The sequence below is a fragment of the Harpia harpyja genome, chromosome Z (genome assembly GCF_026419915.1).
Source record: "Harpia harpyja isolate bHarHar1 chromosome Z, bHarHar1 primary haplotype, whole genome shotgun sequence".
In the NCBI taxonomy this organism is placed as follows: Eukaryota; Metazoa; Chordata; class Aves; order Accipitriformes; family Accipitridae; genus Harpia; species Harpia harpyja.
The window spans coordinates 105,790,471-105,818,232 of NC_068969.1; the positions used below are offsets into that span (position 1 = coordinate 105,790,471).

At 56.5% G+C, this 27,762-nt stretch overlaps 1 protein-coding gene across 1 annotated transcript; it reads right to left on the reverse strand.

Moving 5' to 3' along the window:
- Positions 1 to 21: 21 nt before the first annotated feature.
- Positions 22 to 25,895, reverse strand: LOC128137348 (receptor-type tyrosine-protein phosphatase kappa-like). Its single transcript, XM_052778203.1, is given in 30 exon segments — positions 22 to 928; positions 1,544 to 1,679; positions 1,955 to 2,112; positions 2,706 to 2,831; positions 3,278 to 3,412; positions 3,861 to 3,940; positions 4,486 to 4,585; positions 4,747 to 4,896; positions 5,631 to 5,766; positions 5,845 to 6,002; positions 7,127 to 7,243; positions 7,433 to 7,530; positions 8,308 to 8,344; positions 8,764 to 8,834; positions 9,454 to 9,541; positions 9,682 to 9,824; positions 10,111 to 10,178; positions 10,358 to 10,463; positions 11,007 to 11,046; positions 11,312 to 11,425; positions 11,427 to 11,559; positions 11,675 to 11,786; positions 12,013 to 12,205; positions 13,548 to 13,645; positions 13,978 to 14,268; positions 15,217 to 15,459; positions 15,594 to 15,836; positions 16,757 to 16,999; positions 17,438 to 17,665; positions 25,678 to 25,895. Coding segments are annotated over 30 exon segments (4,023 nt in total). The 5' UTR covers positions 25,781 to 25,895; the 3' UTR covers positions 22 to 853.
- Between the last annotated feature and the right edge of the window lie 1,867 nt (positions 25,896 to 27,762).

Consider the following 27,762-nt stretch of genomic DNA (forward strand, 5'->3'; position numbering starts at 1 on the left):
GATCAAAGGACACCACCACCATGGCCAGCACAGAGTCTTTATTGATGACACACAGAACAGAGCCATGGGGTCAGTCCTGGCTCTGAGGCCCCTTGCCCTTGAGCAGCAAAGGCAGAACCAGCCTCTGGTGCAGCAGCCCTTGCCAGAACCACATCCAGGATATTTAAGTTGAGCCGGTACAACATGGGATTGCCATGGTGCAGCCAGGCAGGCTAGTGATGGAGCGTCTCTGGAGCTGGAAGGGCTGTGGCACCTGGATCAGCATCAGGAAGATGGAGCTCCCAGAAGGGATTGTGTGGGGTGGAAAGGACCAGGCTAGCCCTACAGGACTGTGGGTTGTCCCTCCCTTGGCTCTTGTTGGCCTTGGGCTTCATGCTTCTCCTAAAGTAAGACAGATAGCCTGTGCTCCTGAGCCCCATGGATCTTGCAGCGGTTTGATGCTCCCCTGGCAAAACACAGTTTGGGTGTTGGTGGAGCTATCCCACTTTCCCTGGGGCTGCCTGAAGGCACAAGGGAGCCTGGATGGGACAGCTGATTATCTTCATCCCTGGCACAGACATGTCAAGTCCTGGTGCCTCTGCTCTGGTCTGCATACTCAGGCTGTGATTCCAGGTAAGTTCCTGTGCAAACTCTGGGCAAAGGGTCAGGTTCTTGCTTCAAAGCCTGACCACAATTTGGAGACAGTCCAGCTTGTGCTCTCCAGCCACAGAGGACCCTTGGGGTGGCTGCTCAGGGGAGTAAAGCACCTTGGGGCTCTGCACACCCCTCTCATCTCCTCTGGTTTCCGCTGTTACTGATGGAGGGCTGTCAAGAGAGTCGAAGTCATGGCCAGAGATGGGCGGTGGCCATGCCTCTACTTGAAATTCCCATAGGTTTCAAATGAATTCAAGTAACTGAGGGCTAGTTCGTAGCAGAGCCCATACTGCTCCTGTGGACAGAAGGATGCACGTGAGAACCTGGTACACCAACACCTGCAGTAGAAGGCCAGCCTCGGTTGCCAACAGCTTCCTGAGCAAGCCAGGCACAGGTAGAGCCCACTCTCCACCTCACAGTTGGAGCCCACCTTCCCCCACTGAGGAATCGCAGGCATGTGCTCCAGTAGCTGACAGCTCGTCTACCCCAATGCTGGAGGCAGCTGGTCTTGGGAGGAGAGCCAGCATCCATGGCATGAAGCACCTGCCACTCACTCCCATCCAGGGTGCTCACCCTATGATTGCCTCTAGCACCCAGACTAGGTGGTGATGTGGGTGCAGGACAGGCACCTGAGCACCCATCAGTACAGCCCCTTGCTGAGCAGGCCAGGTGGACCAGAAAGGGGCAATGCAGCCCACAGGATGCTTCAGTGCCCAGGTTCTGCAGAACCTGCCCTGAGTGAGTGGGTATGTGCCAGCGGCAAAAACCAGGGTTTTCAGAAGTCTCATCTGTTCCTGCTGGCTGCAAGATGATCTGAGCACAGAGGTGCTAGGGCAGCTGCTGGGACAGTCCAGGCTATGGCTCTTGCTCTGGTCTTGCCATCCTGGCTGGGTTTGAAGTCAGCACCTACCACATCTTTAATCAGCTGTCTCCGCCGCCTCTTCAGCATCCTCACAGCCTGGGATACGTCCACCAGCCCCTCGCTTTGGATCTGTTCACACAGGAAAGTAGCAGCACAGAAGATCCCACTCCGGCTGGCACCATCCCTGTGGAGGAGAGCAAAGGGAGAGTCACTTGCTCTGGGATCACCTGGCAGGGCTGAGCCTCAGAGGTGTCCCACTAGACATGCAGGCTCTCAGGATGACCTTGTCCACAGATGCTGCGTCCAGCCAGCCTCCACAGGGAAGCCTTCCTCCCTGAACACAGCTGAATTCATGTCCATACACCCACCCAAGATGGATTTGTGACCCAAGCTCACTGATGCAGCCCAGGCTGAACCAGCTCTGTGCCACAGACTGCTCCTCCAAGAGACATCACTCACCAGCAGGTCACGAGGATATGTCCATCTTGGCTCTGCCGATGGTGTGTTTCCACCTTCCCTAACAGGCTGATGATGGTGGCAGGTTGTGGGGGAAGACGCTGCTTCATGGGCCAGTCCTTCAGTTGCCAGAACCGGACTTCCAGTGCAGACTTCTTGGGCTAGTGGGGAAGAAAGAGAGTGAGTTGGACAGAGAAGAAACCCATTGGCTTCATGGAGAAGGGAGGGACAGCATGTGTCAGTCAGTCCTGGCTCAGCCATGCACACTGGATCAAGGGAGCAGCTCCACAGTGAGATGGCCCAGTCCCAGACTTTGACCTTCTCCATTGAGTGCTCTGAGACCAGCAGATGGACAGAGCACAAGATAAGAGCTGAGCACCAGGTGCGGCTCAGACTGATGCCAGTCCAGCACCCAGCTACCTGTAATAGCTGTCCCCATCCATGAACCACCACCGAGATGCACAAACTCTATCCACAGCTCCTGTCTTCCACGTTAGGAAGGTACACAAATGTACCTCTGCCTTGTACCTCTGCCTGCAGCCTCGCCCTCTTGGGACTAACCTCCTTCTCAAGGCAAATGGCCCTGCTGTGGCCACTGCCCTTCCAGGACCCCATCAGATCCCTCTGACCACCACCCCTAGCTGTGACTTGGACCCCAAATCAAAGCCTGCTGACACTGGAGCCTGGCCAGTCCTTCCAGCTCTTGCAAAGGTTGTTCTCAAAGGACTTTGCCATCTCTGTGCAAAGAGCCCACCTGCTGCCTGTTGGTGAGGGCAAGTGTCCAGGCTGTGAAGCTAACTCCGGGCTCCTCTGAGATCAGGTGGACATGGAAACGGCCATAGACAGCTTCAGCCTGGGTGGGCCAGAACTCCACGTATGTCTGGGGGTGAGACATGCGCGTGATCACACACAACCCCAACCTCCACGTGTGGCAGAGCTCAGCACCTCGCATGGGCGCGCTCACACCAGCCTCTCGCCCGTAAGCCACAGTGTGCACGTGGGTGCTCTGCCTGCCATTTGCCGGGGACCAACCCGTGGTGCTGCAGCCAGAAAGATAATACTCCTGCAGAGAGGACACCTGGGCAGGGGTAAGAAAAACCTGAGGGATGCTCCCTTGCTGTGAGACTGGGAACACCCCACTGCTGTAGTGCCATGGTACTGGGACTGTCCTCGGGGCTCTCCCGGCTGGAGCCCACAAGCTTGCGGTGGGCTCCTGCAGCAAGCAGGGCTCTTGTGAGAAGAGCCGTGTGGGGGCAAAGGCAGAAAGCACACTGCCCAGCCTCACGGGGAGCCGGGAGAGGAGGGGGCTGCGCATGGGCTGCTGACCTTGTCCAGCTCCTGGAGCTGGTTCAGCACAACCACCGATGTGCAGGTGTAATCCCAGACCAGAGCCCAGAAATCCACCAGCGTGGTGAGGAAAGGCAGCTGGGTGACGATGAGTCTGTCCTCTTGGGTGTACGTCTGCAAAACACACCGGGGTGTGGGGGAGGAGAAGGTCACGCAATCCACCCCGAGAGCCCCCTCCAACAGCAGGAACTGCTCCCTGCCTCCCTTACAACCAGGGCTCTGCAGAGCCCCAGGAGATGCCGGGCACCCCAGCCCCGCTCAGAGACCCCTCAGCTCATCACACCCGGGCTCTGCTCCCAGCAGGCAAAAGCCAGCAGCCGTGCGGCAGCCTGCTGAGCTGCCTGTGCAGGCAGGGCTTAGGCTGATCACGGGGGCCATCTCCTGGCAGCAGGGCCCCAGCCGCTGGGAAGTAGTCACTGTGAAGAAGACCCAGGGCTGGGACGCCTCAGGGACACCAAACCAGGGTGGCACGGTCTACCCCTGCCTTGAGCAGTGGTGCCCGGAGGGGTCTCTGCTGCTCTCGGCAGGTCCCACCGGTGCTCCGCTGGGGCTGGAGCCTTACGCTGGCAAACACGGCGTTGATGTAACCGGGCGAGCCGTCTGCGTTCAGCGAGGACATCAGGATGGGCCGGCAGGAATCCGCTGTGGAGGCAAGGGGCAGAGAGAGAAATGATGAGCCATCCTGTCCCCACACAGTGGCATGGGGCGTTCTTTGCAAGCAGTGGGGTCAGCGGGGCTCCCTGCAGCACGGGCTGGAGAGGCTTGGATGAATAGGCACCGCCAGCCCCGTGGCCAGGACAGTTCAGGGCTGCCTGACACGGGATGTCCAAAACCCCGTGGGCAGAGGCATAGAGGCACAGCAGGTCCACCCTCCTCATTGCTCCCTGATGCCTCATCTGGCGTCCTCCACTGGGAAAGATTAGACCCGGGGACATGTTTATCCCAGGCGTACCCATGAACGTGTTCCTCCAGCAAGCCCAGAAGGAAGCAGCAATGGGGTCTTGCTCCCACGGAGGGACCAGCCTAATCTATATTTATTACCAACTAGAAAATGACAATTGGACCCTGGGCGGAACCTGCCAGTGGCTTGGTGCTGGGGAGGGAAGCAGCAGGGCAGCATCGTCCCCCATGCGGCTCTCAGGCGCTGGGTCACAGAGCAAGGGGCTGCCCAGCCCTGCCAGTGGTACCTGGCAGGATCCCTGGCTTGCGGTTCTTGGGCTGGTTGCTGGGTTTCTCTGCTTCTCTGCATGGCAGGAGCTGGAACAACTCAGAAAACTTCTGCAGGGCCTGTAGGGATGATTCAGCCAAGCAAGTCCTGCCTGTCAGCTCCTCCCCTTCTTCAGCCACCCCAGAGAAATGCTCCTCCAGGGGAGGGCAGCAGTAGGGGGGAGGCACCACAGACCAGCCCCCTGCAGCACCAGACCCAGTGCACCAGAGCCTGATGGTACCTTGAACTCTTTCTCAAGGACATTGTTGTGCCTTGAGGTCTCAGCTTCTCGAAGGCGGCGGACATAGCTGGTGATGTTCTCCACTGGGACCCCGGTGCTGCCACAGAGCAAGCCTTCGAGCAGCACCTCATACAGGAAGGTGTACTGCTCCTGCATGAGGACACGAGTCAGCTGCACAGTCTGGAGCCGCTCCATGAGGAGCCCTGGGTCTCCAGACCACCAGCTTGCTGGCATCGACCTGTGCCAGGAATAAGCCAGGTCCATCCTTCACCTGCCTCACTGAGAGGCCAGACACCTCTCAGTGCAGGCAGCCCTGCTCTGAGAAACAGCTAGCAACTGCAAAAACCCAGACAAGACCATCTTCCTGTGGTTTAATGCTCCATTTCATACCAGACCCCTGCTCTGGGGAAGGAAACCCAGAAAACCAGTGAACTAGTTAGTCCTCCTACAAGCAGCTGGATGGTCCTGCCCAACCTAGTTTCCTCCAAAGGGTCCCAGCACTGAGCAGACCATGGGGATGTAGTCCCTAGGCCAGGAGACTGCTGCCCAGAAGATGCCACGGGGGCAGACATCCTGAAAGCCTGAAGGAAATGTGGACTCTCATTCATGCTCCTTGCCTACAAGACAGCCCTTCTATACCAGGTGACTGGTGCCTATGAATGCTGCTGGCACCTCAGAGGGTCTCAGGGTAACATGGATCCCAACTAGGTTTGGACATAGCATTGAAAACAAGACCCTGCAGTCTCCATCACCTGGCAGCTCCAGTCCCTGTGGCTAGACCATGAACAGCATGGCCAGCGCGGCTTTGCATGCTACATCCCTGGGAAGGGTGGGAAGCAGATCTGCAGCCTGACAGTGTGCAGGGAGCAGGTAACTCTCCTCACCTTGGTCTGCACCATGCTGACCCGCTGCTCCCGCAGCCTCTGCACACAGTGAAACACATCCACCTTCCCCTCAGCCTTCCCCATTTTCAGGAGGAAGTCCAGGGCGATGAAGGTACCTGTGCGCCCAATCCCCGCGCTGAGGACACAGAAAATTGGTGGTCAGTGCTGCCCCGGCCAGCCTTGCCCCAGCACCCAAGCACTCCCAGCCCAGTACCTGCAGTGCACCAGCACGGGTCCAGTAGGTACTTCCAACCCCCTCTTGTTCACCACATCCACTAAGGCCAGGAGCTGGGCAGGGTTTCTGGGGACCCCATGGTCTGGCCACAGCAGGTAGTGAAGCTGCTGCACCACTCTTGGGAGAGCACAGCCTGCCTGCAAAGAAGGAGACATGGCTGCAAGCAGGGAGCAGAAACCAACCTGGAAACTTGTGTGAAGTAATTGCATGCCAACAAGTAGTGAGCAGTGGAGAAAACCACTTCAGGGGGACACCACCACACAGTGTTCCCCCAGCAGCCCCACCACAATGACTGCTCCACTATAGCTCATCAGACAGCAAAGGCCAAATTCACCCAGCACACAGCCACACAACTAACTTTGTTCTCTGCTTCCCTGTGCTGTGAAGAGTGAACTCTGGGCAGTGAATGCAGCTTGTGCCCCAGAGGGAAAATAAATAAAAATCACAGTTTAGAGTGTTTCCATAGTCATCGAAAAGCCCTGGCTTCCCCAAATAAGGTATTTCCTAAGGCTGCTACTGCACTGACATGAATGTAGTCACTTTTGTTACCAGCCCATGATGTATTTTTCCATAAACATCACATTGACTTGGCCTGAACGAATGAACTGCTATGTCCCACCAGCAGGTGCTCTTGGACCTTTACCTTTCAGCTACACTTTGCTCTGGGCAAGACAAAAGACAAGAATATGCATAACTGCAATTTCTTTGTATTGTACCTGTTTTCCCCTCCTTGCAGCTCCTTCAGTTTCTGCTTTTTATGTGAGGTTTAACTTCAGCAGAAGCACCCATCTTGAGAAATGTCATTATGTAAGTTATCTTAAACCATAAACTATCTGTTCAGGTTTAGGAGCTGTAAGTGACCATGGAGCTTCAATGTGGACCTTCTGCAGATTGGTTCAGCTGACAGGCAGGCACCTGTGCCATCCTCCTGGATGTACAGAGATGCCATTTTATACCCTTTAACTGCTTTTATACCCTTTTTGATCACCTCATCCAAGCCCTCAAGGATACACAATCTGCCCATATGTGTCTTCAGTCCAGACCCAGCTGGGGTGACCACTGGAGCTGACCAATTGCCTTTGCCTGGCACAGAAACCTGGGGCTAATGTCACTGGCATGGCATCCAGTGACAGCTACGCTGACCTGCTAGTGGTGGAGGGCAGACAGGGCTCCCCCCAGTGTCTCTTGGCCGACAGCTCCCACGAGCTGCTGAAACCCAAAAGCATCCTGCATCCCCATCTCAGCTACAAGCCAGGCTTACCTTCTGCAGGCAGAAGATGCGTGTGACAAGGCCTGTGGTGGTCCTGGTGTTGCTGAGTGTCACGGTGAAGTCCCCGTAGACCTGCTCCTGCTCTGGCCAATACTGCTCGCACTTGGTCTGTCAACAGCAGCAACACCTCTAAGCACTAGCAAACTCATGAGGGGAGTGTTGCAAGCCAGCAGTGGTGTGGAGCTGCTCTCTGCCCTCATTGACAGCTGCACTGGGAGCAAACCAAAGCAAAGCAGCCAAGGAAGCCTGGGCTCGGGGGAGGCCCAAGCTGAGCACAGGTTGAGATGGTTTCTCTACCTTGTTCTGCTCCACTAAGCCCGTCAGCATCACAATGATTGAGGTCTTCTCCTGCCAGACCATCTGCCAGAAATCCACCACCGTCCCAGGCAAGGGGCCTTGGGGAGGAAGAGGAGAGCCTTGTACCAGTGTCTGAGCCGTGGGGGTATAGCTGCTCCCAGGCACAACTCAGATGTTCCCAGGCTACGAGCAGCCCTGAGCTTCCCTCCGCCTGGGGACTAACACTGCACAGCCTGGGCACAGCAGCACCCGGCAGGGGGTGCTGGGCACCTTGGCTTCATCACCTGTGTTAGAAATTGGGACAAGGAAGAGGGAGGGCAGGTGACCCAGCACATGTCAGGGATTCACTGCTGCTTCAGGGGCTTCCCCGCTGCTTCCCCATCCAGACCCTCAAGAAGACTGTGAGCTGCTCCCACATATAGGGTCCTATTTCCTGAAGAGCATTTCTGCAGCTTTGCAAGGAGCCTGAGACCTCCTCACCGCATACTGCACACAGCAGACTAACCCATCCCCGCTTTGCACTGTTGGAAGGAGCCTGTCTCCGAGTGCACTGAGTGCAGACGTGTCAGGCTTTTGCAGGTTTGTCCCTGTCGTGCCAGCTGCCAAAGGGAAAAAACCAGGCTTGCGGGTGTAAGGGCCATGTCCTCAGCCTGGGCAGTGCAGGGACCAGCTCCAGCTGGCCACTGCCAAACGGCCACTGAGGCCTTCCACACCCTGCAGCAGACATAACCACTGTCTGAGACAGAGGCCCAGGAGACACAGGGCCTTGGACTGAGCCATTAACAGCTCCTAAGCTGCTGTCCCATTTCCCCACTCCCCAAAGTGCTCAGGGCAGCGACTGGCATCTCCTGAGCATGAGGGCTGGGAGCACCTACCTTGAGCTGCAATGAAGAAGCGTGGACTCTGGTAGCTCTGTGGGGGAGAGGTTCAAACAGCTCCGATCATGTGGGTTAAACATTTAACAGGGAATGAAATACAGGACCCATCCCCACACGCACCAGAGCCCTCGAACAGCGTGTCCCACAGCACCCACTCCTGTCCAGCAGGGAGAGTGGGTACCCAGGGGCTGTTCCTCCGCTCCTGCCCCCTCACACAGGTCCCCTTTTGTTAGAGGTGAGAACGGCACACAAACCCAGAGTACTCCGGGCACCTCGGAGAGGACGTAAGGAAAGTGACATCCCAAGGTCTGCCAGCACTTGAGGGGCAGCAAGTGCCAGACCTCGGGGCCATCCGTATGAGCAGAACTGTCCTCACCCAGTGCCCCGAGGCACCTCTCCTACTCTGCCCAGGCACCTCTACCCTGCCCAGGGCAGGAATTCCTTGCTACCTACATCCACGTAGCTGGCATTGATGTAGCCATTCCCCATGTCAGAGGGCTGTAGCACCACACGGCAGTGGTCGTCTGAAAGAGAAGGGAGGTGGGAGTTGGTGGACTGTCTCGTTGGGGTAGCAACGAAGTGACTGTTTAAGCAGGGGGATGTAATTTAGGAACGTCAAGGATCATCCACTCCCTCCTCAGCAGCACTGCAGGCCTCAGGACACGTTCAAAGGTAAAGAACAGCCGGTGAGATGAATGGTGACATGGCACAGCAGGAAATGCAATGTGTTTTTGGGGAAGACTGAATGCAATGGCCAAATGTCCACACCATGTGGGCCCCAGAGGAGCTTTAAGTATTCATAGAAATTGGGTCACTCCCTCTGCTTTCCCACAAATAGCCACCTCTGGATGGGACACGGCAGTCTTCAGTGATGGCTAACAGGAGGAACAGGAATACAATGATGAATGATTAAGCTTGCAGGGAGATTTGAGGGGCAGAACAAGGGTTCTCCAATGGGATATCGAACAGTGGGGCCAACATGATGATTTTGGAAAAATCCCTCTGGGTTTCAGTGGCCACAGAAGGTGAGACAAGGAGCTCAGCATTGCTGAAGAGCTGGAGGGGCATCTACACCAGCCCAGCACACTGTACAGCCCAGCCACCTCCAAGTGCCTGTGCCAGCCCCTGGAGAGCTCTGCTTACATGGGATGATGCTCTTGTAGCGGTTCTTGCTCTGATTACATAGCTCCTTCCCGGCATCGCAGGGATGCAACAAAGTGGAGGACAGTTGCTGCAGAAGAAGAAGACAAGCCCACTCTGCATTGGCATGTGTTCTGGGACTGGCCAAGGCCAACTGCATCACACACCCAAAGAAAGGGTGAGGGCTGGGTCGACAGTGCAGCCAGGTGGGAAAGCAAAGCTAAACCAGACCTGATACTCTCTCAGACGTCCAGCACCATGCCTGTCGACTGATTCATCTTCTGTCTGCTCTGCCTCTATTTCTGCCCTCTTAAACCTCTTCAGAGCTTCCAGCAGTTCCTCCACCGGGATCTGTGTGTTCAGCTTGCACACACCTACGGAGACCACGAGGCCAGGAGGTTAGTATGCACCTGATGGCTGGCCCTGGAGCTCTGCAGCTGGGATTGAGCTGGCACTGTGGTGGTCAGGACCCCACCAAACCCTAGATTGTCCCTTCCCGTGCATGTCCCTTTCTCCTGGGAGGTGTCCTTTTCCCCATGCCAGCCAGTTCTGATCCCCTTGTTCCTGTAAGGACCTTACAGAGCCTGTAAGTACCCTGCCTGTGCTTTTAACAGACAACCTGTCCAGATAAGGCATGCAGGGCCTCTGCTCATACTGCACCTCCTCTACATCTTCGCAGGGGGATAGTGCTGTTGTTCTCCGAGGTTTTTGAACTGTCGTACTTTCGCCTGCAAAACAGCAAGTCAGGCCCGTAGACTAGCAGAAGAGAAAGACAGAGGAGAGGCTGTTGCTCATGTAACAGCCCTTCCTCCCACCTTGCTTTATCTCAGGGTCCACTTGGACACCCCCGGCAGTGCAAGGTGCTGGATGCCTCACAGAGAGCAGGAGAGGTGAGGCACATACTGACCTGAAGAGCACGAAGAGCAGCAAAATCCCCAGTGCCAGGAGTGCAATGACCAGCGCTACTGCCATAACCACGGGCATCCTGTTCAGCAGAGGCACCGGCTCCTGCACTGCAGCCAGCACAGCCCAGACTCAGACTCCCACGCAGCCTGAACCAGGCATCGGGAGATCTCATAGGAGCATGGGGTGAAAAGGAGCTTCCCTCATCTCCCACCACAAGATTTGCATTGGAGAATAGCTAGCTGGTGCAGAAAGAGTAGGTGCTTGCTTGGTGTGATACCCTCCAGTGTGGGCCCTATATCCCTGACTGTCCCAGGCATGATCAGAGCCTGGTGAGGTGTTTGTATTTCTGGGGTTGCACATGCACCAGGGGAGCAATAGGATTAAGATGCACTATGTGATGATGGCAGAGATGTTGCACAGTGTCCAGCTGTCATTGGTGTCACAACTGCCCAAGTGGCCTGAGGTTGCCCAAAGCCCACATACCATAGATAGGCTCAAGATCCAGACAACTGCCATGAAGATGAAAGTAGGACAACAAGAACCCACGGCTCCCATGCTCAGCCAGCTCCTCTCCGTGGGAAGCGGCCAGGCTGAGAAAGGGGAACATGGGGGAGAGAGGCTCGGGCACGGGGAGCGAGGAGCCCACTTACCAAGAGAGAAGCTGTAGCAGACGCAGGTGAACTTGTCTGCCTGTTGGAAGAGACGGGAGGGAGAGCTCAGGCCACTCCTGCCCCGCTGCCCGCCCTGGAGGCAAAGGCCTCCCACCCACGGCCACCGAAGGCTCCGGCTGCGGCTGAGGGCCCCGGGGACACCGTCCTGCCAAGGCGCCCAGGCCCTCGGCGCAGGGGCCAGGAGCGGAGCCCGTGCGGCACCGCTCCTCACCGCCGGCAGCCGGCCCAGACCCCACCGAGGGGCTCAGCGTCCCCGGAGAGCAGGAGCCCCCCGCGACGGGTACCTGCTGCGAGCGGCGGACGAGGCGCAGAAGGGCCGTGTAGTCCCAGCCCGGGCGGAGGGCAGCGTTGCGGTACCCCTGCCCGTGGGTGCCGTCGCCCAGCACAAAGTCCACGGGGGGTGGTGAGGTTGAGCACGGCGGCCACGTAGGTGCCGGGCTGCCGGCTGGCGTTGAAGGGCCGCGGGTCCCCCGAGCAGGCGCCTTCCACCGCCGTGCCGTTGTGCGTCGCGACCACGATGAGCTGGTGCTCCCTGCGAGGCAGGGCGGTGAGAGGGAGGGGGCCGGGGAGAGCGGGACGGAGGCGGCTGCGGGCACGTGCTGCCGGAGGGGAAACCCATCTCGGGGCTGCTCGCAGGCTGCGCTCACCTGGCCGCCGCGGGGGCACGGGCGACGGGGCGGAGGGGAAGCACAGCTGTCCCTTGGGACGGGGAGACGTCACGCACGCTGCGGCAGCTGGTGTCGAGAGGGCGCGGGGTGTCTGGCGGGGAAGACCCGGGGGAGAAGCGTCGGCGGGCAGCGCCGCGGGGGCTGCGCGGGGAGCAGGGGCAGCCGCAGGCAGCGCCGGCTGCGGAGCACGGCTCCTGCGTGCCCAGGCTCCTCGGCGCCGGCCAGGAGCCCACAGGGCTGGGGACAGAGAGCTGCCTCGGCCGGGGCGCACGCCGTGGCCGCCCTCCGCGGAGGGACCGGCACGCGGCGAGCCTTACCCGAGCCGTCGGTCTGGAACTCCCACAGCGACGCAGCCCCGGCTCCGGCTGCCGTGAGTCCCCGCATCGTCACCACGTAGCTGCTGCTGGGGCTGTGCTCAGGCAGCGGGTGCTCAGTGACGGAGCTGCTCAGCCGCAGTCGCTCCATCTCCAGAAAGCTGCCGTCCTGCGCGCTCCTGGCCGTCACGTTCAGCTGGGGACAGGGGACAGAGCGGGAGGGCGGCAGCTCCCACCTGCCCTCTGGGAACCTGCCCACGGCACACCGAGACGGAGCAAAGCACCCCTGCGAGCCTCCCCTTCCCTGCGCCCGCTCCAGCCGTAGAAGGCTCCCAAGGGCAGCCTTGGCCCCGCGCGTGGACCTCGAAGCAGACGAGAGGAGGAGAGGGGGAATCCGGAGCCAGCGCTCAAGGTGTCGGAGCAGCTGCCCCTGTGAGCAAAGGACCAAGCTTCTGGGAAGAGCTGAGGGCAAGAGGGAGCCTGTCTCTTTGAAGAGGCGTATATACGCGTAATGAGCCCGAGGCCGGGGCACTGCTACGGTATTGCAACACCGCAGGCACTGTGGTGACACCCCCCACAAGAGGAGCCCTGAACTGCTCTTTCCTCCCGTCCAAGGCTGGGCTCTGAAGGCTTTGTCTGCTTGAAAAGGGGAAGCCAGAGTTATGGAGGCTCCCCACGTGCATCGTCTGAATTTGTCACCAGATCCCGGGCCATCCTCCCTGCTCTCGGGGTCTTAATGGAAATGGCATCTTGGGAATATGCAAATAAGGAGCTAACTGAAAGCAGAAAAACAAGGATTCCTTTCGCAAACAGAGGTGTCTGGGAGCAGGTAACCAGCTGGGACAGACCCGCGAGCAATGCCGTCAGGGCCCCTGTTTGCCCCTTTCTCCAGGAAAGAGCTAAGAGGGGCGCGACGAAGCGGCATGTCTGGGTCCCTCTCACCCCACGGAGAGGTCTGTCCTCGGAGAGGGCACAGGGCACGCCGGTAAGGGTCTCACCCCGCCTCAGTGCTAGAAAGCAGGGCTGCACTGTGGGAAGAGCCCCAAACCCATAGACAGGCGAGGCCCTTCGAGCCACACATTAAGGAAAACTCAAAGGAACGGTGCAACTCTCCCAAAAGAAGAGGGGTTTTCAGAGCATGACTCAGACTACAGACTTCTCTGCGGCAGGAACCAGAAACAAGCACGCAAGAGGCAGAGGAAATCCTGGGAAGCCACCCCAGCAGACATGTCAACAAGTGCTGCACACCAAGCCCCAGTCTGCCAAACCCCAGGCTGAGCGGACGCGGGGAGGAGGCCCAGAGGCCGGGGAGCACCCACCACCTCTCCGGGCAACTCCACAGCACGAGGAACGTTGAGGGTGAGACAGAAAGCGTTCATGCTCATCACAGCCAGACACTCAGCTGGACTGGCTGGGAACTGGGGGTCATCACGGCTTTCCCTTCCCCGCTCTCCCCCAGGCTGCCTGCACAGAGCTCCGGGCAGAGGGCTGCCTGGCAAGGCGAGGGAGACCACGGGCAGCCTGCGGTCCCCTGGTACCTGGTATCCGACGATCTCCCCCTTGCAGGAGGGCAGCGCCTTCCACCTGAGGGACCCTGTGCTGGGATCCAGCCACAGCTTCTCCGGTTTGTCCGGCACTGGAAGCACAGGAGGACGGGGTCACGCACGGGCACGGTGAGGGGGGGCTGAGCCCAGAGCAGGGTGCAGGCAGCTTCTGGACCAGGGGACAGTCCGCCAAGGGACCCCCCAAGCAGGGTTTATCCCCCACAAAGGCTGCATGTGCTTCAGCAGCAGGAGCAGCAACGGTGTGGTGAGGAGGGGACGTGCTCTGCTCCAGGGCCCTGCACAGCCCCTTCCCCAGAGCCCCACAGGAGCCGACCAGCCCTGATCCTGGACCATCACTGCAGGGAGTGGATGCTCCGGCTGAGCTTCTGGGCAAAAGGCACCTTTACATTTCATGTAAACATACCCGTTTCCTTTGTTCTGAGGAGCCGTGTGAAAAGGATCGTGCTGGGCAGCAGTGAGATGGTGACACTGTAGTCAGTGAAGGGCTGCAGAGGGGGGCAGGTAAATGTCCCCTCCTGGCCATGGAGCATCTCCTCTCCCTTCACCTCCTCAGCCTTACAGGGAAGGGAGGAATGCTCTTCCAGCCGGCACCTGGCCCGAACCTGCTGGCAGGCATCAGGGAGCCTGCAGGTCCAGTTCAGTTTGATGCTGGTGCTGGAAACCTCCAAGGTCCCAGGGACAACCTGGAGGACATCTGTGAAGGAAACATTGCAAGAGGGTCACCCCCTTCCCTTCCCCTCCCAGCCTTGCAAGGGTGCTGCAGTCCGACAGCCCTGCTCCCCACCAGCTGGGTGGGAGGCAAAGCGAGAGGCTGAAACTGGTCACTCCAGCTCTCTGGTAGGGGAGCAGGAGGAGTTTGGGGTCATGGTGTGCTCGGAAGCTGGACGTGACCTTTTGGGATAATTCCCCCAGCGAGACAACTGCCCCCCTTCATTCAAACATCAGGACATGGCAGGCTGGAATAGAGGGAAGCGCAGGACAGTGTCCCCCCAGCTGGGCTACATCACAGCTCACAAGGAGCAACAAAGCGGTCCTTCTGCTCTCGCACCCTCTGAGGTGTGTGGCTGCAGTCATCCTTGGGTGTCATGGGAGAGCACAATGGGACACAGTTCATCCTGGCCTTACAGGAGCTGCCTCCACGGTCATCAAACCTCACAGCATGGGCCCCAAGGGAAAACCATGACCTTCCCATGCTGACTCTCACCCAGACACATTCCAGCATCCTGACCCTGCAAAGGACCATCCCGCGCCTGATGCCTCCCTTACCGATGCACTGCACGCTGGACTGAATGCGGATCCAGTCACCCGTGATGTCCCTTCCCAACCATGGGTCACTGTATACAGGATTCCCATAACTGATGGGCTGCACTTTGCCTGAACATTTGATTTCGGTGAAGGATGGCTGGAAACCCTTGGGACAGCTCAGCATCACTTCCTCGTTTTTCTTGTAATTCTCCTGGTCTGGTGCCAGCTGGAGTCTTCGGTCCCACGACGGCCTTTGGCAAGTTTCTGGCAGAGGTGAAAGTGGGTGTTAGCTGGGGTGGGAGGTGACAGGCTGGGTCGGGGTGGGTGGTGGGATATCAGCAATCATTCAGTTTGGAGTAGAGCAGGCAGCCAGGAGAGCTCCTGATGCCTCCCTTACCGATGCACTCCACACTGGACTGAATGCGGATCCAGCCACGTCTGATGTCCCTTCCAAACCAAACTTCTCTGTATACAGGATTCCCGTAACTGATGGGCTGAACTTTGCCTAAACATTTGGTTTCAGTGAAGGATGGCTGGAAACCCTCGGGACAGCTCAGCATCACTTCCTTGTTTTTCTTGTAATTCTCCTGGTCTGGTGCCAGCTGGAGTCTTCGGTCCCACGACGGCCTTTGGCAAGTTTCTGGCAGAGGTGAAAGTGGGTGTTAGCTGGGGTGGGAGGTGACAGGCTGGGTCAGGGGTGGGTGGTGGGATATCAGCAATCATTCAGTTTGGAGTAGAGCAGGCAGCCAGGAGAGCTCCTGAGGCCTTTCTTACCAATGCACTCCACACTGGACTGAATGCGGATCCAATCGCCTGTGATGTCCCTTCCCAACCATGGGTCACTGTATACAGGATTCCCGTAACTGATGGGCTGAACTTTGCCTGAACATTTGATTTCGGTGAAGGATGGCTGGAAACCCTTGGGACAGCTCAGCATCACTTCCTTGTTTTTCTTGTAATTCTCCTGGTCTGGTGCTAGCTGGAGTCTTCGGTCCCACGACGGCCTTTGGCAAGTTTCTGGCAGAGGTGAAAGTGGGTGTTAGTTGGACTGGGAGGTGATGAGGTGGGTCAGGGGTGCATGGTGGGAGAGGAGTCCCCTGTAATCCATCCAGCCAAATGCATCCAGAGGGATGGTGACATGTCCATCTGCCAGGACGTTACCTGTAGGCAAGGTGTGTTTGGAGCGGGCTCTCCTTGTGTACCCAAAGTGTGAATGATCACTCATCCGTGAACCTCCCCCACTCACCCCTGTGTCCGTGGACACTCATAGCCATCTCCCACAGCCTCAGGCAGGGAGGTTCCCACATTGTCTCTCCCTGCCCGCCTCCCCTGAGCACCGGGCTGCCCCTGCACGGCCAGCCCCACACTCAGCACAGGTCTGTCCCTGCCCAGGGCAGCCCCGCATCCCCATCACCTGAGGGGGGGCATTGCTCTTCCCCCTCCTGCATCCCCCACGGCCTCCAGCCCCGATGCCAGGGGCTGACCCAGCCCCGGGCACTCAGAGCTCCCTTCCGTCACCTCCACTCCAACTCCTGGGGCTGCAGGAGATGTCCCCAGGGTCCCTCACCTACACGGGCAGAGCGGGACAAGCAGAGCTGTGCACTCCAGGGTGGCATCTGCAGGCGCAGCAAGGAGCAGGGCACCTCCGTGGGCACCTCGGTGCCGGCCCCGGATCCGGCCCCAGGCCCTGGCACCCATCTGCAGGACCCCACGCTTGGTGTGCTCAGGAAAGACTGCAGGAGCTGCTGGCTTGCCTGGCTGGCACTACCTTGTCTCTTGTCCCCTGGCTGGGCTGTCCTCTTCAACAGTTTGCAGGGGCAACACAGCACCAAGGAGGGACTGTGGCGTGCCTGCAGCTCAGCTGGACAACGTCATGACTGGCTATGGAGGGTGAAGGTAGAGAGCGGGCATGGGAGAGCTGCTGCTGCCTCACTTACCAATGCACTCTACAGCCTTCGCAATGGGCGTCCAGGCACCTGTGCTGTTCCTGCCCCACCAGGCATCTCCATAGACTGGTTTCCCAGAACTCACTTGCAGAAATTCCCTTGCACATTTGACCTTGGGGAAGGATGGCTTGAGATCTCCAGGGCAGGTCAGTGTCAGTTCTTCATTCAGTTGGTATTTTTTTTTGTTTGATGGAAACCGAAGTCTTTCATCCCACTGGGGTTTTGGGCACTTTCCTGTCAGGCAGAAAGTGTGAGAGTCCTTCTCGGGGACAAGGGATGCTCAGGCAGGAGGGGGACTGAGGCTTCGCCGTGACTGACTCTGGTGTCAGTGTTCAACACCACGAGGAAACCCAAGGGCCCCCAGGTGCAGGAAAGGAGCTTGTGCCTGGGCAAAGTGGTGATATAGGACACTGGGAGAGAGGTGAATTGAGGGGCAGGATCCGGCCTCCTCTGACCTGCAACTCAGGAATAGACTGGGAGGAGACGCAGGGACAGTGAGAAAACCTGCCTCACACTGAGGGCTTCTGTCCCTCCCCACCTTGGAGACGGCTCCCAACTGGGGCCCATCTCTGAGCTGTGGCCAAGGTGTCTCACAGATACGGCAGGATGTCCAGGATCCCTCCTTGGGGAGAAACGCATGTAGCAGGGGAGACCTACTGCTCTCCCACTTACCTGTGGTGCAGGTCAGGCTCTCTGCCACCACATGCCATGTTCCCTGAATGTCCTTCACCTCCCAAGCATCCTTCCAGCCTGGAGATGTCCCATTTGCACATCTGATCACAGCAAGGGGAGGAGGGTCCTTCATAAAGCAGCTCAGTGTCACCTCTTCATGGAACCTGTAAAACCTCTGCTCTGGGGTAAAGTGGAGCCTCAAGTCCCACTGGGGCTGCTGGCATCTCTCTGCACAGAGGAGAAGGATACGGGTGTAAGCAGGATGGGAAGGCGCCTGCTGTGGGGTCTAGTGCCCTGAGTTTGACACTGCCCAGCTCCTTTGGTTGCCACTTTTGACTGCAAATCCCTCTCTTGCAGCCTAGAGCAGAGTTAAGGGTGGCAGCGGGCCACCCCAAGAGCAGTCCCATCCATCCCTACAGAGGTGTAGGCTTTCCCACTCCAGCTCCATTTGGGTAAGGCTGACCAGGGACTGGGCTCCTCCCCAGCCTTCACACAGAGGTCCTTCCACTCCCACCACCTCGGCCATATGCCCAGGCACTCTTTGAAGGCACAGGGCTTATAGCAGCAAGGTGCCAAGACAAAAAGTGCCCCGGCACTGCCAGGACAGGGGGAAAGCCAAGGCATCCAGGTCTCCTGATCCGGGAGTGTCACCCAGGTAGGGCTGAAGCACGACCATGTCACGGAGGGTCTGCCACCAGCTCAGGACCTCAGGGTCAGGGTGATGCGGGGCTGTGCTTACCCTTGCAGGTGGCAGTCCCGTTCCACGAGATCTGGGTCCCACTGGAGATGCATCTGAGCTGGGGGACCGATGGCACATACTCCCCAGCACAGCTCAGCTGCACCAAATTGTTCAAGGCATGGCTGCTCTGGTTTGGGGTCCCAGTCAGAGGGAGCTTTACATCTCCCTGTGTGCAAGGGACAGGAGCGAGAGCCCTGAGGATCACTGGGCTCCGGCAGCATCCTCGGGGGTGAGGAGGCCCTGTCCAGAGGGGTGCTGGTCCCCCTCACTTCAGGGGGCTGGCAGAGATGAGCACCTCCCAGGATGAGGCCCCGGACCCCAGGTACATTAACCCTCCTTGCACCCTCAGGTACAGTGCAGGAGGGTTACCTGCAGGCCCTGCTGCCCACTCACGTGCTGCGGAGGGATCCCAGCCAGCAGGATCCAGCAGCCCAGTGGATGCTGCTCTCTCCTGCGCTCTCTTCCCCAGAGACAGGGGCTGTGGGAGTGCACCAGACCCAGTGAGTTTCTGCTGGCACCACTCACCTGCGTTTCCGTCATCCTGCTGGGCACTACCTGCTCACACCCATGTGCATGCTTATTTGCAGCAAAAAGCCCACTCAAGTTGCCAATTCGCTTTTGCTCTGCAGGTTATTTTCTCCTCTCCATCTCTTGCCCAAAATACCTGCTGGATCCTAGGACTGGGTACCTCCTGTCCCATATTCCTCCCACGCTCACCCAGGAGGGACTACACCCCCATATCTGGGTTGGCAGAAAGGACTTGACAGGGACTGCAGGCATGTACTTAACCAGCTGCATGTTTAGTTGCATTTTGCAACTTGTAGATTGGGAAATTGATGGAAGTAAATCTTCATATTCATTTTCCATTAGTTTCTAGACAGGAGTGCTGCTGACTCTCTGCATGGCACTAATTTGGGTCTCTACCCTCTGAGCAGATATCAATTTTCGTGCGATAAGAAATGTACCTCTCTGTGAGATCTCTTCATCCAACAAATTCAGCTGTAAACATTGTCCCAGTTACTGGGGTGCAGCCAGGCAGGCACAGGCACTGCTTCCCAACACACCCAAATGGCATTAGGACTCACCATGAAACCATGATTACTCTGCACTTCTTGTGCAGCAGGCCAAAAGACCACAACAGCTGTATCATCTCAGCCAGAACAAAGCCCCTGCCAAATAAATGGAGTAAAATCCCACCAGACTGGCAAATTGAGCAGCAATTATTTCAGGCAGGTGAGAGCTACTCATGAAGGCATTTCCAGTGTTTCATTTTGCATGTCAGGGCCCAAAATCATGCCTGTACAAAGTTTATTCATCGATGCGGGATCCTTTTAGCTTAGAGTTACTGCAGAAATATGAATAACCCTTGCTTGAAAAGAGGTTTGCGGGGCCTGACCTCAAGCAAGAAGCAGTTTGAAGGAATGAAACCCCTCCAGTGGAGACAGCCCTAAGAGCCGAGGGAGCGAGTGTTCATGGGCATGGCTGGCCTCTCCCAGACTGCCCCAGCCTTGACCTTCAGTGCAAAGGGGCTTGTTGCTTTTCCTTTTGTAAGTGCTTCCATACCTCCTGGTAGCTGTCACAGTCCCTGCAGTGACACAAAACCCACTGGTAGCACAGGACATGGCAACCTGCTGGGCAGGAAACAAGGAAGAAAAAGGAAAGTCTCCTTCGCGTGCAACCTGCTGACACAGGTGCAGATTTCGAGAGATATCTGGGACAGCGTCTTCCTACAAACACCAATGCTTTGCTGGCAGGGGTGCTTGCAGCTGTACGCCAGATCTCTGCCTTGCTGCCAGCTCTCCACGAACCTCACACCAAAACCTCTAGTGACCTTTTTGTAGGAAAGCATTTGCTGCTGATACAACCATGAATGAACTCTGTAGAGGTTTTTGGCCTTGTATGGTGCTTCCTTATGGAGGCCAGGGGTAACACGACTTTTAAAAAGGTCGCATCTCACGGTTGCTGCTTTAGAAGTGTAATACAGTGCAGACTTACTGTAGTACAATGGAGAATTAGTCTTTGTCTAAAGTTCATGATTTTTTTTACTAAAAGGTGAAGCTTCTGCATGCTGAAATTACGTGTATTCAGCATTATACTAATTATTAGTGACAGGCACTTATGATTGATTCAGCCTTTCCCTTAGTTATGGGCGGTTCACTAAAGTACAAGTAAATAGGTGCTATGTAAGGATCCCGGGCAGGAAGCAGGTGTGAAGGCATCCCTTGGACTAAGCTGTCACAACAGCCACACATTTCTGACTAGGCTGGCCGTTTTCATCAGGACTCCAGTGAATCACTTCTCTTAAACTTGGGGATTTATCAGCCCTAATGCTTTGCCAGACATGTCAGCATCTTTGCACTTTTCTTTTTTTCAGGTGAAAAGGGGCTGGCAGTGGTGCAGTTTTGCTCCAGGTCTTCCTCAGTCCTCCTGTCAGTGTCTGCTAGGAGGGGGTGGTGGGGTGCTGCTATGATCCGGCATGGTTTCCAGTGGCATCAGGCAAGGCCAGACCGCTGAAGCATGCTTCTGCAAAGACCGCATGTGTGCCAGCAGTGTGTCAGTGGCCACGTCTGCCTTTCGGGCACAAGGACTACACCGGTGAGCAGTCCTGCAGGCAAACCCTCTTGCTCCCTCCTTGTACCTAGTTGTGCCCGCAGAGCCCCTTGCAAGCACCATCGGGATGCCGGTCCTCTGCAACTTGTCCTTTCCTTTCCAAGCCCTCTGACCTGTAGGAGTGGTCATTTGGCCCACTTTTTTCTTCCCCACAGGCTCCCCTGTGCACTTCGGGCTGCCAGATGTGGCCCTGCCAAGCTCATGCATGGGGTAGGCAGGGGCTGGTAACAGCACCCAGACCCAGGCTAGGCATGGACCGTGCCAGGCAGTCTGAGGGCTGGATGGGAGAGCTCAGAAAAGGCAGGCAGAGCCCACAGCTCATCCCCATCCTCAGAGGAGCCAGAGCCTGGAGAGTGCTGCTCTAGGGGAATGCACCAGCCTCAGAAATTAGCCTGGGAATTAATGCTGTCTGACAGAGGGACGGGTATGACAAAATTAGCTTGCTTGCCTTCCAAAGGGGTAGTGTACACCAGTGAAACAGCCTGGGAGGCTGCCAAAGCCTATTTACCTCTTGCATGCAGAGCATCCTGCTAGCAGCGCCCATGCTGTCACATCCCCTCCAGGATTGGGGCTTGCCTCCTACCTGCACCCCTGCTGCTGTAGAGGAGCTGAAGACATGCAGGGTGCCACAGCACTGACACCATCTGCATTCAGGCATCTGCAGCCGCTCAGAGCCCTTCCTGGTGGCATTTCTGATGAATGCTTGAAGGTAAAGCCTAGAAGTCTCTGCTTCCCCACAGAAGAGGGAAGAGAAGACACTTTCAGTCCACATCTGTTTCTGTCTCAAGAACATCGCTGAATACAATCCAATTCAACCTCACTTCTCCAATAAGCCCAAGCCTAGCAGGCATGTGATTATGATTTGAGTCTCACTGGGAGGAACTAATCTGTGACTGCTGGGTGCAGTCGAGATGCACAGGCTACGGGGGACACTGCTGTCCTCGCTCTCATTCTTGCACTCCTTCCCCAATCACTCGGTAACATTTGCCATGGGAAAAGAGCTCCTTGGGGCAAAGGAGGCTTTGCTCTAACCCAGGGTGGCTGTTTCTGTGCTTCAGTGGTGGCCACGGGAAGCTGTGTGGCATACGTGAGTCAGAGGGTGTTGGATCTCCACCAGGTTGGAGCTCACCAGTTGTGCAAAGGAGACAGATGCACATGCCTGTGTGCAGGGGGATGGGGCACTGCTGGAGAAGGGAGGGTGCTCAGAGAGAAAGGGGAAAGAAACGCTCAGCTTCTAGCCTTGTAGGGACTAACAGCATCCGGGAGAGTAAAGAAACAGTCATCAGATACTGTTTTTCACCCTGCAGCCACCCACAGGCCCTCCGCCCCCAACTATAGGAAAGAGGCTGAGACAAGTGAAATTTCAGCATGGAAAATATGGTGTAGATGAGACCAAACAGGCACCTCTTATCATGTGCAGTGTGTGCTCACTGCAAAATGGAGGATGGTGAATGCCTAGGCAGGAGTGGTAACAAAAGGTTAGTCTATTTGCCTCATGTAGTTAGAGATTAACTGTTACCTTTTTTTTCAGTTGATGCTATTAAATGAATACCCTACTTGTTAATATGGTTTAATACCCATGAATATAGAAAGCATTTTACAGAAATATCTGGACTGCCTGTCCCTTCTGCAAAGGAGTTATGAGTCTGGCAGGCAAAACAAAGCCCCAGTGTGCCCCAGAAGCAGATGTCGGGGAGGATCAAGAGAAAGGAGAAATAGCTGTGCTGGTAATTCAGGTCAGTGTCCTGGGTTCAGCCCCTTGCTTACCAGCAAAAGATGTACTTTCTTACATTATATTATCCCATACACAAAGAATAAAAGACAAGGTGAAATCTAAGGAGCAGCAGGCAAAGTTCAACCCTTTCCCGTGGCAGCTCAGCAGCTAAGAGAGGTGACAGCAAAGTGTGCTGGAGTCTTGCTGCGTTTGATGCCATGTGCTTGCTGAGAGGAGCTAAGAAAAGCAACCACTGTTTCCACCAGTGGAAAGTGGTATTGCAAGCTATGGAGAAGACATGCATGTGTCTTAAAGCATCTCTGTACCTATTGCTAGCAACCAAAGATACCGAGTGGGTCTTTAAGAGCAATGGGCAGTGTGAGGGTGGTGAAGGGGCAGGGAGACCTCAGGGCTGCTCTGCTTGGGAGCGGTGCCAGGGAAGGGAGGTGGCGAAGCCGGTCACTGAACAAGGCACCGCAGGAAGAGCAGCGAAATGATGGCACTTCAACCTGTACTGCTCTGCCACGCAAAAGGCCATCCGACAGGGCTTTAAGAACAGGAGGTGAAATACTTGTTTCCAGAATCCGTACTCTGGTAATGGGAAGTGGAAGCATGGTGGAAAGTAAGTTCGCAGCCCCAAGGGTGTCAAGGCCCAAGGCGCTCCTCTGCAGCATCTCTTAGTGTTTGTGTTCCCCCCAGGATTTACTCTAGGCACTGTTTGAAATTTGAGTCCCACTGACACAAAACTTTTCAGATTGAGTGTGGCCTTATTTTACCTAGCACCCTCCCACCCTCTGGGCTTTGCAGCTATGCCCCTAGTTAGGGCTTCTTGTCAGCTGCTACTAAATCACTGCGTAATGTCAAGCAAGGCTGATGAGAAAGGGGCCAGGGCCAAACCTGGATCACAGACCCTGCCTCTGCAGGGAAAACATCCCATAAAAATTTCTCTATCTGCCTCCCAGGTGCACTGGGACCGTAAGGGGATGAGGCTTTTGTACAGGTGTGGCATCTCAGGGGGGAGAAAAACCCTGTAAGAACAGCACAGCAAGACAATAAGGTGACAATAAGACAATGGGACAATGCACCCTGCTCAGTGCAGCACCCTGCGCTGGCTCACATTTATACCACACGCATTGACCACATCCTCTGCCTGCAGCTGCTCTGCTCTTCCGCGGGCTCCCAGCAGCACCCCGTGTGCCCTCACCTCCTGCCCAGCGCTGGGATGCAGCTCTGCCATCTGGCCTCATTTCCTCAGCGAGCACCAGGACCCGTGGCCCACGGCCCTTCCCCAAAATTACTGCCATGCCTGTGGCTTTTCAGGAACTGGTGCTGCCAGTGCTCAATGCTGGGGGCGGGAGACAGGGTGAGGCGGGGGGAAGCTGGCCGAAGTGATTTGGGCATGCAGGAGCCCTGCAGAACGGGCACAGCCCACACTGCCCCGGTACTCTGGTCCTCCCAGCATGGGGGGGCTTTGTGGGTGCCTCGAAGGGGACAGCAATGTGCAGTGGGAGCAGCTTGCCAGCTGTTCCCACTGGGCTGTTCCCTCTCCCTGATTGTACCCTACATCTGCCAGGGTCATGGGAGATGCTCAGGGATGCCTGGGAAGGGGGACCCTTGGGTCATGTCCTGTCCCCATGTCCCCCATCTCTGCCCAACAGCTCTACCCTGCCCCACTGCCACTGTCTGCCCCACAGGGCCCCATTCCACCCTAATGGGGACAGGAGGGACCCTCTTGCCACACCCTGGCCATCCCCCTTGTCCTGTCCCTCAGCTAGAGAAGGCCCTCGATCCATCAGGTGGGGACCTTGGCACAGGTCCTGGGATGGGATGAGGCCACCTGCTAAGGATGCAGGCAGGGCTGCCCGCACTGCTGGGTGCGGCTGCCAAATGTTCTTGTCTTGGTTCCTCTTTTTACAAACACCAAGGTGCAAGCTCAGCAATTCCATCTCTGTCACAGACAGACTCCTCCAGGCATGGCTGGGTGACTGAGATGTGCAGAGTGCACCAAGAGTCTGCTAGCCACCGGGTCCCCACTATGTTCCACCGCACACGGGATGGCCACGTCCTGGCCCTAGCGTGCACCGTGCAAACAAGCTGGAGAGCCACGCAATGCTTGGGCATGGTTGCACATGCTGGCCTGGGAGGACATCTTCAGTGGGGGATCTGGGCAAGGGGAAGCCACTCTGGGCAGGAGGATATCCTCTGTTGCAGGTTTAGCCCTTGGTTTTTGAGTGACAGAGTGCTGTGCTCATGTTCCCTGCAACCACAGGGACACATTTCCCCTGGGAACGGGCTCCTATGGCCCCTACCACACTGTACAGACCCTGCTCTCACTTCACGTCAGCAACTAAAGATCCTGGTCCCATTCCCTGGCCTCTATCATAGCCAGGGTACTTAATCTATCAGGTTTGTCTAGCCTACATCAGCCCAGACACATCCCCACAGTGGATTGGGACAAAATGATCAGATGCTAGTTTAAGGATTTTTATCACCTAGCTCCGGCAAGATTGGTTTAGAGAAATAGTCCAATTCAGACAGATGCAGAACAATGCAATGTGACAGGCCCCGGACCACAGCTCAAACCTGGGACAGTGCAGCCTCCCGGGAGGTTAGATAACATGTGAGCCTACAGATACCCACCAACTGACTCTGCTGGGCTGGATGCATGCAGCCTGTGTAGAAAGAGCCCAGAAGAGCCCTGGGGGTGTCCTGGACTTCCAGCACAAAGGAAGCCCATTAAAAAGCAATCCCAGCACATCATAACTCCCACCCCCAGGGTCTCCTGGACACACAGGGGCTCAGCTCATGGCTCCCCAGGTCTTTCCTGGGCACTAGCACCCATCTCCACTGTGGTGAGGACGTGGCATCTGCACACTGTGCAAAGAGAGATGGCCACCTTGTGCTCCCAGGGACACTGCCCACTCTGTGGAGGAACTTTATGGCCCTTGCAGAGGCATTCCCAGCACACTAAGGACTGCTGTCCTCCATCCCCAAACAGAGCTTCACCCCACCACAACCCGACTGATGCCCAGGTGTTTTGGGCCCTGGTGTGGACATCAGCTCCAGTTCTCTCTGATACAGCTACTGCATCCTGAATGTGGTAAAGACACGCACCAACCTTGCAGCAGGAAAGCAGTGAAACCTTCTCTTGTGGGGAGAGGAGCGAGCACTTCTTACCTGTTTCCTGGGGTTCTCCAGAGGTGTTGGGGTCCGGTTCTTCCTGATTCTGTGCTGCCAGCAGAGGTGTGAGGAGCAGGACAAATGTCCAACGCAGGGCCATCTTTGCTTATGCTCCCAGGGCAGGACTTAGGTCTCAGCCCCCCCGGCTGCCTCACAGCACAGCCGTCTGATCGCAAGAGGTGCAAGCACAGAAAGGAAACAGCCACGCAGAGAAATCACATATGGTGCAAGAGGCTTCCTCATTGGAGACAGAACCTCTGCCAGTGTCAGCGCCGCTTTCGTTCTCCTCTGTGCAACGGGGCAGCTTCACACCCCTTTGCAATCTTGGTGCTCTCTGATCTCTTCTCTGACAACCACAGCTTTCAGCTTTTCTGGCAGGAGCAGCTACTAGACACAACAGCTGGGTTGCCTCCTCTCCCAGAACAGATCTCAACTGTCCCAGAAGGACTTGTGAGCTGTGCTGGTTCTTGACTGGGGTTTTGCAGGAAGATGTAGCTTCCATACTCACACAGTAAAGTCAAGCAGAGACTACATCAGGACAACCCTCACCTTGTTACTGCCTGATAAGGATTGTGATAAAAAGGACTTCTGAAGTGCACCGGTGATCTTAATTACCTGGCAATGCATGCCATGGGCAGGAAAGCCAAGGTTTTGGCAGAAGTGGCTGGGTGCTCAAGACTGTGCTGAGAGAGGCTGGGCTCAGGAACAAGCTGACCAGAGCCCTGGGGTCCTGGAGCCCAAGTGTTGTGGCAGGTTGTGTTGCCAACACTTGCTGGGAATGGGAATGACCATGAAGGGGTCTGGAGGTGGCACAGGCACAGAAGTGGGCAGAGAAGAGGCTGTCGGTGAGACTGACTGTGCAGCTGGAGGCTGGTGGCACTGGCCATGGCAGCAGACCTGACCATCAGAGGTTGTCCAGGGCAAGAGTCAACAAATTTGTGCTTCAGCTTCCCCAGCCACCCAGCAGCCCTTGCTGGATGTGCTTGGCCCACGTCCCAGCTGCACACACAGCTGGGAGAAAAACAAGCCCTGAAATCTTTTCTGAGGCTTCGCAGCAGAACTGCAGCCCCTTGCGATGGCCTTCCTCTTTATTGTGCTCTTCAGCAATGCCCGGTACTCCCCACCTTGGGGCCAGGCTCTGCTTTCTGCTGATGTACATGCTTTGCTTGATTTGCACATCCTCTAACACCTTTATTCAGCAGCATTGAGCAGGCCAGTGTGGGGTGGCCCTCTCCAAATACACTCTCCACAGCCACCCCAAAAATCTGACCCTGAGCAAAATGTGGTAGAAGTCTTATGTTTTGGAGTGGTTTGGGTTTTTTTTTTTTTGGGGGGGGGGGGGTGGTTTTGGTTTTTTTTCCCCCTGCAATTATGGTGCTTGAGGGAAGATACTCCAGCAGTCTTTTACCTCTCAGGGACAGAGTTGGAGCCTGCCCGGTGTCCTGGTTTCAGCTGGGATAGAGTTAATTGTCTTCCTAGTAGCTGGTACAGTGCTATGTTTTAAGTTCAGTATGAGAAGAATGTTGATAACACTGATGTTTTCAGTTGTTGCTAAGTAATAGCAACAATAGTAATAGTAACAATAGTAATTCGGCACTGGTGAGGCCGCACCTCGAGTACTGTGTTCAGTTTTGGGCCCCTCACTACAGGAGAGACATGGAGGTGCTGGAGCGTGTCCAGAGAAGGGCAACCAAGCTGGTGAGGGGCCTGGAGCACAAGTCTTGTGAGGAGCGGCTGAGGGAGCTGGGGCTGTTTAGTCTAGAAAAGAGGAGGCTGAGGGGAGACCTTATCGCTCTCTGCAACTACCTGAAAGGGGGTTGTAGTGAGGTGGGTACTGGTCTCTTCTGTCAAGTAACTAGTGATAGGACAAGAGGAAATGGCCGTGGGAGGTTTAGGTTGGGTATTAGGAAAAATTTCTTCACTGAAAGGTTGTCAAGCACTGGAACAGGCTGCCCAGGGAAGTGGTTGAGTCATCATCCCTGGAGGTATTCAAAAAGCACGTAGACCGGGTACTCCGTAACATGGTTTAGTGGGCTTGGTGATGGTTGGACTCGATGATCTTGAAGGTCTTTTCCAACCTAA